We start from the raw sequence: 13137 nt of genomic DNA on the forward strand, positions 1-13137 counted from the left end.
GTTCAGCAATGCATGTAGTACTTCCACTTGTTCAGTCTCATTAATAACCTGGATTTCATTCTTCCCTTCCCAGTTATACCTGCTAGCACAAAACTCTGAATATTGAGGAAGGAGGAAACACAAACCATGCTGTCCCTCGGCGTTGTGAAAGGTAATGAACTGCTGAGCAATTCTTACTCATTCCCAAGGGTTTCGAAGTTTGCAGCTCATTCTGCAGGGCTCTACTTTTAAGCTGCATAGTAAAGGTATGCTGGTCCAGTCGTGACTGACTCTGGGGTTGCGGTGCTCATCTCGCTTTATTGGCCGAGGGAGCCGGTGTACAGCTTCCGGGTCATGTGGCCAGCATGACAGCCACTTCTGGTGAACCAGAGCAGCACACGGAAACGCCATTTACCTTCCCGCCAGAGCGGTACCTATTTATCTACTTGCACTTTGACGTGCTTTTGAACTGCTAGGTTGGCAGGAGCAGGGACCGAGCAACAGGAACTCACCCTGTCGCGGGTATTCAAACCGCCGACCTTCTGATCGGCAAGTCCTAGGCTCTGTGGTTTAAACCACACCACCACCCGTGTCTCTTTTTTAAGCTGCACACCCTCCAACATTCTTCAGATGAAAATAGGGACATTTCTCACTGCCCCCCCCTGCATTTTTTGTCCCCTGCAACAGAGCATTTCCAATCAGTAGAAGGGCAAGTGTCTGCATTATGCAAGTGACTTAGCTAACACTTTGTGCATTCATTAGATGGCGTCATTCTACCTAGCGATGAGGATCGAAAGAGGATCATCACCCAGATGAAAGTGCGGACAACACTGAAAGGGGATAAGAGCTGGATTCAGCAGAGATCGGACCCTGAGGAAGAGCAGAACCACAGCCCATTGTGAGTAGAGGCATTCACCTGCCTTGCCTGCAAGATTGCTGCTCCATCTGCCCAGTCCTCTTTCCAATGCTGCCAAAAGATAATATCTCAATCATCACCCAACTTCTCAGAGAAAAGTTCACAAGGGATCAGACTTCAGATTTTGCTTTGTGTGCAGTGCTATTGAATATGAAGAGCCTTGTATTTTTTAAAAAAGGCAGTTGACGAGCAGCTGGTGTCTGCCTGAGCACTGAGAGACATTGGCATGCAATTGAAGATCCAGAGCACCAAAGATCCATTTATTCACTTTCCTCTGAAGGTGCAGCCTGTAAAGAGGGAACAACTAGGATTTTAGATTCTTTGTCAGCTATCTCATATGTAAGCAAGTGTATGTCTGAGGTTTTTTGTTGGTCCTAGCCCAGGAGAGGGTGGAACCTTCAGCCCCTGGGCCAATCGCCCAGCCAGGTTACAAGTTGTCCTGCAAGGCCATTTCTCCCAAATCACATCTGCCTGTCTATCAGCTGGTGTCCCTGCAGGGAATACACTGTCAAAACAGACCCCTGCAGCCAAAAGGATTGAATCCCCACTTCACCAGCTGGTGAACACAGTTTTCAATCCTGAAGGGTGCTGCTTTGCCAGTGCATTCTCTGTGGGGAATATACTGACAAGGCAGAACCCCTTCATCCTTGTAAGTCAGTTTTGCCAGGTGGGCAGAACTGCCCATCTATCAATTGTCTAGGGCTGGAAGAATCTGTTCTCTCATATTCTCAGTTTTCCATTTTCCAAATTTTGCAACAATTTATAATCTTTTTAATTAGAAAAAAAAAATCATGAAAATTCTTCAACATTTTAGTGTAAATTTCTCCAGATAAGCACATTTTTGTACAAGCAGTTTTGACCAATATACGTACACATTTTGCAGAAGACTTCCTGTAACATGGTGAATTTTTGTATATTATGATTCTCCTGCTTGGAAAATAGCATCTCAACATTCAGACAAGTGCAAATTTCAAATGATGGTTGTGTTTTGGTTCTCTAGATTTTATGGCGAAGGGTGTGTAATGAATAAATATTGATATAATTATATCAATATTGATATATTGATTTAAATATTGATAATAATAACTGAAAGAGCCTGAAAGCCTCTTTTACCAGGGCTGCTTCCACCACACTGATTTCTCACTTTTGCCTCTCTTTTCCCCTCTCCCGTCCAACAGGCATTCACCATTGAGGACCAGGGGCACCACTGGGAAATCTCCTGCCTCACCGAAGAGTTTGTCACCAACTCGCAGGTGCCTTTGATGAACCGCCTTCACACATCTTGCTTCCTTTGGGATCTATCCACTGGCGATTCTGTGTGGGCTTTGTAGGGTTTGAGATGGGATGCAGCAGTGCTGGGAGGATGCCTCTGCATGATATTCTGGGAAGCTGTTACCAGTCTGAGAATATAATATTTGGTTAGATGGGTCAAGAATCTGACTCAATATGGTATATGACAGTTTTCTTAATTTATATACTTCTTATCATGGCAGTTGACTCAACTGCTCAGCTACCTTCGAAGGTTACTAGGCAAACATCGGTCTACATAAAAGTCAAGTGACAGTAAGCTCTCCCTTAGCCAAATGCAATAGGACTCAAATTCCATCATGAATTTGTGATGTTTTATCCTGCCATGATGTTGTCTTTTGTTATCTGGTAACATTTCTCTTCTATTCTTCCAGATTAGCCTTTGCTGAACCACCTTCCCAAGCAGAACCACAGTCTCCAAAAAGTTATTCCAAAAAGTTAGTGACTCCCTTTTACTGCAAAAAGTAGGGCACTTAATGGGGGAGAGGGGTGTGGTTACCTTAGATAAAATTTGGCATTGCAGGTTGTAGTCTGTGAATTTCAATTTGTGTATGTGTTTACTGTAATTCTGTGTAAAAACTAGATATCAAAGTTCCCCTGAACCAAGCTAGGAAATGAACATCGAGCAGTTGTAAATCCCACCTTACAACATAGCTGTCAACCTTCCATTCCCTTATTCCAGCACCATTTCCTGCTGCTTTCTGCTGCTATCCCAGATTGTTAGATATCCCGTAGACTGTCCCCAGGACAGGTGAGGCTGTTAATCCCTTATTTTCGAGGCTGCTGATCCCTTATTTTCAAATCTGAAAGTTGACAGCTATGCCTTACTTTGAGAGAGGAACTTTGAAAACCCTGCAATTCTTCTCTGGCTTAGATTAAAACTGAGCTGGATAAGAATTTGCAGCTTCTCCCCAGCCAATATCTACCATCCTGTTTTGGGGGGACAGGAGACAGGCTGGTGTGGAGGACTCCCTGGTCCTGAATGGGGTAACTGTGCCCCTGAAGGACCAGGTGTGCAGCCTGGGAGTCATTCTGGACTCACAGCTGTCCATGCAGGCGCAGGTCAATTCTGTGTCCAGGGCAGCTGTTTATCAGCTCCATCTGGTACGCAGGCTGAGACCCTACCTGCCCGTGGACTGTCTCACTAGAGTGGTGCATGCTCTAGTTATCTTTCTTGGGTTACTGCAATGCGCTCTATGTGGGGCAACATTTGAAGGTGACCCGGAAACTACAACTAATCCAGAATGTGGCAGCTAGACTGGTGACTGGGAGCGGCTGCCGAGACCATATAACACCGATCTTGCAAGACCTACACTGGCTCCCAGTACATTTCCGAGCACAATTCAAAGTGTTGGTGCTGACCTTTAAAGCCCTAAACGGCCTCGGTCCAGTATACCTGAAGGAGCATCTCCACCCCCATTGTTCTGCCCAGACACTGAGGTCCAGTGCTGAGGGCCTTCTGGTGGTTCCCTCACTGCGAGAAGCCAAGTTACAGGGAACCAGGCAGAGGGCCTTCTCGGTCATGGCACCCGCCTTGTGGAACGCCCTCCCACCAGATGTCAAAGAGAAAAATAGCTACCAAACCTTTAGAAGACATCTGAAGGCAGCCCTGTTTAGGGAAGCTTTTAATGTTTAATAGGTTATTGTATTTTAGTGTTTTGTTGGAAGCCGCCCAGAGTGCCTGGGGAAACCAGATGGGCGGGGTATAAATAATAATAATAATAATAATAATAATAATAATAATAATAATCCTTCTGTATCCTCCCCAGCCCCAAACTCAGCAGTTCCTTCCTTTCTCAGGTAAAAAATAAATTGCACAGGATGGATGTAGTTCTTACAATGATGCTTTCAATGGTTTTTAAAAACAAAACACACATTTCCCCAACAACTTATTGACCACTGGGGCAAATGTAGTTTTCCCACAACAGCAGTGCTTCTCCATGGAAATGTCTTTGTTTGTTCAATCTTTCCAAAGCCAATAGTCTGGATAAAACCTTAAGTGTTATGCCTCTGCATATTTTTCTGCTTTTGCCAATAATGTATTTCTGTTCTCTACCTAGATCTCCCAGTGCCACATCACCTTCTGGGTACCTCATCAGGTGAGAGAGATGGGACCAGAAAGAAGGAAAGCATTTTGCTTTTGATATAGAATCATAGAATGAAGGAGAGTCCACCACCTTCCAAAAAAGTCACCTTCCACTCATAAACAGCTCTTAATGTCAGAAAGTTCTTCCTGATATTTAATCAGAAATTCCTTTCTTGTAACTTGAATCCATTGGTATAGGTCCTACCCTTCAGAGCAGCAGAAAACAAACTTGTTCCATCTTCTGTAGGACAGTCCTTTAGCTATTTAAATATGGCTATCATATCTCTCCTCAGTCTCCTCTTATCCAGGCTAAATATACTCAACTCCTTCAACCATTCCTCTTAAGGTTTGCTTTCCAGACCCTTGACCAAGGCAGAATACAACGGTACTATTATGTCTCTTAATAAGGACACTAGACTTCTGTTGATGCAGTCTAGAATAGCATTAGCTGTTTTTTTGCTGCCCTATAACACTGTTGACTCATATGAAGCTTGTGGTCTGCTAAGACCCCTAAATCCTTTTCACATGTACTACTGGCAAGCCAAGTGTCCCCCATCTTATAATTCTGCAACTGGTTATTCCTGCTTAAGTGTGTCCTCCTAGCGGTGCAGCAATAAAATTGCCAGCCCATTTGCAAAGCTAGGGAGGGTCTGGTATAGTTTCAAACTGGTACAAATCCACCTAACAGAAACCTTGACCGGCCCACATTTTACCAGCTTTTCTGCAAGAATATCATGGGGGACTTTGAAATCAAGATACACTATGTCCTCATGGAGATCAAGATGCACAAAGTCCACAGTATTCCCACATCCACCAAGCTTGTAATGTGCTGCGTGATCTTGGAAGTTACTTACATCTTTTCTCTCTCTGTCTCTCTTTTAGAGGGGTTTTCACCAAGACCATTGATAAGACTACTCCTTTGAACACAGCATCCAATGGCTCACAAAAGAGGTGTGTTTGATTAATCTCTGATCTTGGGACAGACACATGGCTTTGTCAATGAAGTCAAATCCATACGATCCAAGCACACCCCTTGCCAGAAATAATGGGGGCGGTTTAAGGATGGGCAATCATTGCAGAACCATCAAAATATAAATACAGGTAGCCCACATTTGTCTAAAAAACAGTGCCTATTCAGAAGTAGTTATGATAGAATGGTAGAATCATAGAGTTGGAAGGGATTCCATGGACCTTCTAGTCCCATGGTTCCCAACGTGGGGCACCGCCCCACACAGGAGGACAATTTGATTTTTGGGGGGGGGCAATTCGAGAATGAGTAAGACCAAGTTAATGGCCTTTTAGGCTTCCTCCACATCAGGGGACGTGGGTAGCGCTGTGGGTTAAACCGCAGAGCCTATGACTTGCCGATCAGAAGGTCGGCGGTTCAAATTCCTATGACAGGGTGAGCTCCCATTGCTCCGTCCCTGCTCCTGCCAACCTAGCAGTTTGAAAGCACGTCAAAGTGCAAGTAGATAAATAGGTACCGCTCCGGCAGGAAGGTAAACGGCATTTCCGTGTGCTGCTCTGGTTCGCCAGAAGCGGCTTAGTCATGCTGGCCACATGACCCGGAAGCTGTACGCCGCTCCCTCAGCCAATAAAGCGAGATGAGCGCCGCAACCTCAGAGTCGGTGACGACTGGACCTAATGGTCAGGTGTCCCTTTACCTTTACCACGTGAATAGGAGTTCACTTTTTGAATAATAATAACTTTGTTATTTATACCCTGCCCATCTGGCTGAATTTCCACAGCCACTCTGGGTGGCTTCCAACAAAATATTGAAAATACAACAAAATAATAAGAATTATACGTCCGGGGGGCGGGTCCAGGATTTTAGAGATGATTAGGTGAGGCATGGCCAAAAAAAGCTTGGGAACTACTGATCTAGTCCAACTTCCTGCAATGCAGGAATGTTCAATGGGCTTACTCCCTGGTAAGTGTGAATAATCCCAAAATTATTAAATTGAACTATGTCTAAAAGTGTAATTGGATAGTCTTGCTGCACACTTTGTCCTGTATCAAGTAAAAATCTAGAAGCTTACTTAAAAGAAAGAAAGCTGGACATTTAGAAAAGTGGGGTGGCTAAGAGGCTGGGACATCCGTAGATACAAAACCTCAGACCTTTGAAACTGCACACTCACCGTTATATTATGAGGATATAACCCTGCAGACATATCACTTCTGTTTGTTCAAACCACTGATTATCTCTGGGCGTGTTCTGCTTTCAGTGCCAAGAGTGCCAGCCTGCCCCGCTTCAGTCAAGGCCACAAGATGAGTACTGAGGAGTACAAGAAACTGTGAGTATACCCAGAGGGGATTTGCTCCCCTCCTCTAAAGAAACCCCATCTTGGTCAGGGCAGGCACATCATATGTAATGCTCAACAGAACTCAATCACAGGCAAAGAAGACCCATTTTGATTGATGCTGGGTTTTGTGTGTGTTATTTTTACAAAAAAAAAAAAGCCTCAAAGTGAATTGCCCCACATTTTAAAACATCAAACTATTTATCCAGTGTTTAAAACTAGGTACGCAGCAACATGAATAAAAAGGATGCATCCAGCCCAAACTTGCTAAAAGAACAATGTTCATTTATTATAATTTAGATTCATATACCACCCTTCATTACAAGATCTCAGAGCAGTTCACAAGATAAAACACTGCATATTTGCTTGAACATTATCACTTTCCACAATAAAACAGCACAATCTGACAATTAACAAATAAAAACAACAAGAAGGAAAAAACTTGGATTCTTTTTTGTTTTGTTATTCTTTTTGTGTCAGGGGAGATTTCTCATAGTAATATAGGAAATGGTCTCATACAGAGTCATACCATTGGTTCCTCTGGCTCAGTATTGTCTACACCGACTGGTAGCAGCTCTCCAGGTTTCAGGCCTACCTGGAGGTGCCAGGAATTGAACCTGGGACCTTCTGTGTGCAAAGCAGATGCTCTGCAACTGAGCTACATCCTTTTCATCTCCCTCCTACACCTGCAGCCCATCTGCCCCATGTCCCATGCCATTCTCAAGGAGCTTCTAAGCCGCAGGATCACATTTTCAGGAGGAGCAGGGTGATGCAGATGGAAGGATGAGGCAGGGAGGTCTAATTCTGGGAACAGGAGCTATGCTCCATTCACTGAATGGAAGCTAAAATCCAAGCCAAAGGCAACAAATGAACTAAATTCCCCCCACTCCCGTTACTTTACATAACAATGATGGCAGTTATCTGTCAGAATTGGACAGCAGTCAGACACTCTGTGACACAAAGCGCCTTTTAGTTTCAGTCGCTCTCTCTCCATCTTTCATCTTCTTCCCAATGTTCAGTTTTGTTGCTTTGCTCCTTTCTCTTCTCTCTCCGGTTGTTCTTCAGCTCTCACTAACCACAATCACCCTCCTTGCCTTTCCCGCAAGCTCTATGCTCCTTTTTTCACTTTATTGGTTCAGGAGAAAAAGTAGGTATAGAAAGTACTCTTTGTTGAGAAAATCCCGGCAGAGATTTAAAATCATAAAATATGCAATAAAGCAAAGGGTGGAAATATAGGCCATTTAGACCTTTAAAATATGTCTTTCCAAGTGAGTTCCAAAACAGTCCCCTCTTTCCCCAGTATAGGAGAAGACCACATGTTCAGTAAGTTACAAATGGTTTACTTACAAACTCTCCAAAGGTCTGGTTCATGTGCTTTCCCACACATTGGTCATGAAAGTTGCACAGGCAGCAAGGCCTGCCCACCCGTGAAGCAAGGTGGCAGGATCCACAGATCAGGAGATCTCAGTGTAGGTCTTTATGCCACCCTTGTTCCTGATGTAGAACATCCCTGGTGGGGAGGAAGGTACCATGTCTTGGCCTGGCCTTTCATGCATTAATTAAACTTAAGCATGTCAGTTATATGAGGCTGGTTATCTCACACGCTGTCCCCACATCCTATGATCTCACAGTCCAGATCATTCCCTCCCATTCCCAAAGATCAGAGGGGCATGTGCATCCTTATGCAGCCACAAGAGGGAGGTATTGGCAGGCTTCAGAGAATCCAAAGTGTACTTTGCCGCCTTTCACTGTGGTTGGGGTTGTTGTAGAGAGGTAAGGCTGATGAGCAAGCTTCCTCCTGTGACTGTTTGCTGAAAATAATAACAATCCACCTCTTCTTTCTTATACATGATCCAGGGCTCCTTATAACATCAAACGAGAGCTATCCGAACCAGGTGACGTGGAGCCTTCCGTTTCCCCAGATGAGCAACAAAAGAGGTACCTCACCACAACTGCAGCAGACTGCACATTGAGGGTTATGTTTGAAAGCAACAGATTTCAGTCCCTGGAGCTGAGAGAGCACCATCAACAATGAGCTCTTGTACAGCTGTGCATGGGGGATTTACGGTGCAATCCAAATGCCACTCACCAGAATGGGGAGCTTTGGATCCAGCGGGTTTTGGGCTGCCCCTCCTGAGCCAGGGCTACACTGGCATAAATCTCCCACCCAGGCTGAGCCGCTGCAATGCCAGGGTAGCTTAAGTAGGCATAGCCCCCACCCATGAAAGGGGCGTTCCAAGGGGGTGGCAGGAGAGAGGGAGATAGTTGCACTAATTCCAAACATCTTTCAGCTCAGTCACATGAACCAGCAACCTATCAACAATTCATATAGATTGGATTGCTCTGTTAGACCAGGTTCTCGTTCTCGCGTGTCTGACTGCACTTCTTCCAACTGCAGTTGTGGGCTCACATGATTAAATGCTACTTCATATGAAAAGTTCCATCTGCACAGAAAACCAGCAAGTTTTCTGTGCTCAAGGATTTGTTGATTTGTGTGGAGCTTTCAGTCAAGAGAGCCTTCATCTGCTTCATCTGAAGCAAACAGTACAAGGTGGCCATATGAGGCCACAGAGGACAGTCCTCTCTTTTGAGGGCTGCTCTGCTTGAAAGACTGTCCAGTCCAAGTCTGATTTAGAGGTAAGGGACCCTAAGAAGGGAGAGAAGGGGCTTTGAAGTTGCCCAACAACAGGGAGCAGCTGTTGCCCACCAACAAGGCAGCAGAGAGAGTAAGCATACAAGTCACCTAGTCAGTCTTGCCCACAGTGATTATTTCCAAATATGTATCTATAAATATAAATCAGTATATGCAAATTTCATACAGGCTTGTGTCATCTTTCTTTAGTGCTACTGTTGTGGTGATGTATTTTGTCTCTTTTGGCAATGTGTAAGATGCCAAACCTAATGAGAGTAGTCTATACAGTTCTGTATATTCTGTGATTAAACTTCACAGATGTAGAAACTGGCATGTCCTGTTTCTATCCTACTTCCTTTCTCTCTTCCCCTCACAGGACTGAAGCTGCGAGCAGTGTGCTTAGGAGAACAGCCAGCAGGGAGCGCTCCTATGTCCTTTCAGCTGCTAAGAAAAGCAATGGGTGAGTTTGAGCGGAGGGAAGGGGATTTATTAACAAGAGAAACAAAATAACAGTTCTTAGCGACATTTGAAGGTGTAACTACCTAAAACACGCCAGCAGAATTATGACTGGGTTTTTCAAATTAACTCATTTGAAATTGGCATGGATTGGAGATAGACCAGTCTCTCCACCCCTACCAAACACATACATACACATTTTGCCAGGTTGTACTCTTCATAGTGGGACGCAGGTGGCACTGTGGGTTAAACCACAGAGCCTAGGACTTGCCGATCAGAAGGTCGGCAGTTTGAATCCCCATGAGGGGGTGAGCTCCCGTTGCTCGGTCCCAGCTCCTGCCAACTGCTCCTAGCAGTTCAAAAGCACGTCAAAGTGCAAGTAGATAAATAGGTACCGCTCCAGCAGGAAGGTAAACGGCATTTCCGTGCGCTGCTCTGGTTTGCCAGAAGCGGCTTAGTCATGCTGGCCACATGACCCGGAAGCTGTACGGCGGCTCCCTCAGCCAATAAAGCGAGATGAACGCCGCAACCCCAGAGTCGTCCACGACTGGACCTAATGGTCAGGGGTCCCTTTACCTTTTACTCTTCATAGCACTATTTTTAACAGTGACATTAATGGCTCTCCAGCTGTAGTCATTGTAGTACAACCCCCACCACCCCGATCATTGGCTTGGCTTGGCAGGAGCTGGTATTCCACAACAAACTGGAGGGCTATAGGTTCCCCCACCCATGCTTTAGATTTTACACAGGAGTTATGGGAGGAAAACAACAAACAAGGTTTCAAGGATTCCTTTGAGGGGGTTGGGCAGAAGAAGAGGAAAGGGTGACTGAAGGTTGTGTACTAACAGCATGGGATGAGGGAGCAGGCAGAGGTGTGTTTTTGTAAGGAAAGTGGTGGTGGCATTGCCACCTATCACTTTTATTCACAAAACAATGAATAAAAACACATGAGCAGTTGATCTTTTGAAAGTTATGGTGACCTCAACTCACCCTGCTGATGGGTTTTAATACTTGTGTGTTTTTAGAAGTCCAATGCAAGAGCCACCATCCTTTGTGGCCAAGAAGTGAGTTAAGGCCCTTCGTTGTCTCTCTACTGGTTCAATGGTCCAGTTGAGGATGGACAACAAAGAGTCTTACAGCACCTTATTGACTATCCAATATATTATATGGCACAAGCTTCCACTTTCTCAGATGCCAGCCCAGAAAAACTTATGCTATAATAAATTGAGTAGTCTCCAAGGCCAGGTGGAATTGTGCCTTTGTGCTCCCTTGCTCCATTTTTTTAGTGTCCCCAATGAAATTGCTTTTCAAAAACAAACACACCAAATTGGGATGGATGGTAGGAGAACATGAGAGCTCTGTCAAATACGTGGCACACCTCACAACCTAAAAATGAAGTGTGTGCAAAGAGAGGGACAACACAACTTATACTTGGGGCTTTTTGTCTTCCTGATAGGATTGATCTAGAGGATGACACAGGCCCACGCTCCAGAAGTCAGACAGTACCTGCTTCAGGATGGTTCAGCCGCCGTGGGAAGAGGTAAGACCCTTTGGTCAATATGAAAGTGATTCTCACTTTAGATGTCTCTGCATGCCCACCAATTGGTGTGGGAGAAAATTGCCTCTCTGGATAGTGGCCCATATTGCCTTATGGCTAGACTCTTATACCATGACTAGGGGATGGGCAAATCTGTAAATCTCGGCTTCTTTCAGTTTCAGTTTTCTAATCTTCAGTTCCCTTTTCCACATCAGAAAGCCACCATGAAAATCCATCAGCATTTTAGTGTGAGCTTCTCCTAATGCACAAATATTTGAATGCAATCTTGCGTAATATACACAATTTTGTAAAGCAATTTCTCCATAAATAATACATTGCTTATGTTATTTGCACTAATATATGCATTTTTAAGGACACTTTACCCTAGCATATGGATTGTTGCACACATTTCCATAGCAGGAGAGCTGCATGGAGAAGTGCAAGTTTCGAAAGATGGCTGCGTTTTGGTTCATGTACTATTTTGGCATATGTGAATTAAACAAGTTCACATTTAAATGAGAATTTAATCAAATATCTCTCCTGTCCCTAATCAGGACATCTGTATCTGGCGGCCACCTTCCTTCCTTCCTTACCTGCTGTCCTGACCCTTCACCAATTCTTCCCTGCCTGCCTGCCTGCAACTCCCCCGCCTTTCTTTTTTCCTTTCCTTTTCATAGAGTTTATGTGCTGCAGTGCTAGGCCTGTATTTTAAACAATAAAAAAATAGTTTAGGAAATGATGGCATAGTTTTCTGAGGAAGCAAGTGTCTTTGTTGCAGCTTCCGAAACAGAGAAAGAAACAAAAGACCTGCATTTGTTAGAGCAAAATGTGGAAAATGTCCAGCTTGAATTGTACACTGTTGCCCGATTTTGGATTTTTGCAAATACCTGCTGCTGAGCTGGATTTTATTATTTAAACCAGGGGTGGGGAACCTCAAGCCATGAAAACTAAATGAAACCCTAAGGTGTTGCAATCTAGCCCATGGAACTCTTGGTAGGCCACACCTCCTCTCAGAGGCCACGCCCTCCTTGAATACTTTTACCTGACTGACATGGATCCTTGAATTGTCATAAGGCTCCTAACCTCCACAGAAGGAAGGTGGAGAGATGCATGTGTTGTTTAGTAATTTCTGCCTTTTACATGTCAGAAATGTACTGTAGAAAGGTAAGCGTCACATCCATTGTTCTTTCCACTTCTGCATCTGGCCCCCTGCCTACCAATGGCACGTGGCCCCCAGAAGATTACCCATGAAGGGATGCGGCCCTTGGGCTGATTAGCCATCCCTGATTTGCACCCTGATATTAATGGTAGGAACCATTCCAAAGACAAAATGCAATTGGCTACTATAGAATTGGCTACTTTGAGCATCTACCATACCCTCCAATATTTCTCCGATGAAAATAGGGACGTCCCATTCCATAAGGATAATTTTACTATTTATACCCCACACATCTTACTGGGTTGCCCCAGCCATCTGAGCAGCTTCCAACATATATAAAAACATAATGAAACTTTAAGCATTTTTTAAAAAAACTTCCCTATATAGGATTGCCTTCAGACAGCTCAGGGGTCGGAAAACTCCATACCCTCCAACATTTCTCCAATGAAAATAGGGATATCATAAGGAAAAATGGGACATTCCAGGATCAAATCAGAAACTGGGATGGCTTCTCTAAATTAGGGATGTCCCTGGAAAATAGGGAGACTTGGAGGGTTTGGTGTACTGAAGACAATAATGCCATGGACTAACCACTAGGCCTTCTCTGTTTTGCCAGCAGCACCAATGGGGAAAGAATAAGCACTTCAGGGTCCCCACGAAGTGAGACAAGGATGGTGAATGCTTCTTCTAGCACAAGGTTAGTGTAATCTGCATTTTCCTTTAGCGTTCCATACTATAGCAAGCAATGTTCAAAATTAGCCAGG

General features: G+C 44.4%; 1 protein-coding gene across 6 annotated transcripts in view; it reads left to right on the forward strand.

The window, feature by feature from the left end:
• Positions 1-13137, forward strand: part of ZNF185 (zinc finger protein 185 with LIM domain) — a 64371-nt gene that overhangs the window by 25782 nt on the left and 25452 nt on the right. For 5 of the 6 annotated variants that reach the window (XM_053373866.1, XM_053373865.1, XM_053373863.1 and 2 more), the window contains exons 2-12: positions 74-151; positions 742-877; positions 2074-2148; positions 2578-2640; positions 4264-4302; positions 5172-5240; positions 6515-6583; positions 8447-8527; positions 9598-9681; positions 11134-11217; positions 12990-13070. In XM_053373866.1, the coding sequence (XP_053229841.1) occupies positions 127-151; positions 742-877; positions 2074-2148; positions 2578-2640; positions 4264-4302; positions 5172-5240; positions 6515-6583; positions 8447-8527; positions 9598-9681; positions 11134-11217; positions 12990-13070 (806 nt within the window). In that variant the 5' untranslated portion in view covers positions 74-126. The remainder of the gene's footprint in view (positions 1-73; positions 152-741; positions 878-2073; positions 2149-2577; positions 2641-4263; positions 4303-5171; positions 5241-6514; positions 6584-8446; positions 8528-9597; positions 9682-11133; positions 11218-12989; positions 13071-13137) is intronic. The other variant, XM_053373864.1, reaches the window with a different exon arrangement.

This window comes from Podarcis raffonei, chromosome Z (assembly GCF_027172205.1).
Source record: "Podarcis raffonei isolate rPodRaf1 chromosome Z, rPodRaf1.pri, whole genome shotgun sequence".
Taxonomy (NCBI): Eukaryota; Metazoa; Chordata; class Lepidosauria; order Squamata; family Lacertidae; genus Podarcis; species Podarcis raffonei.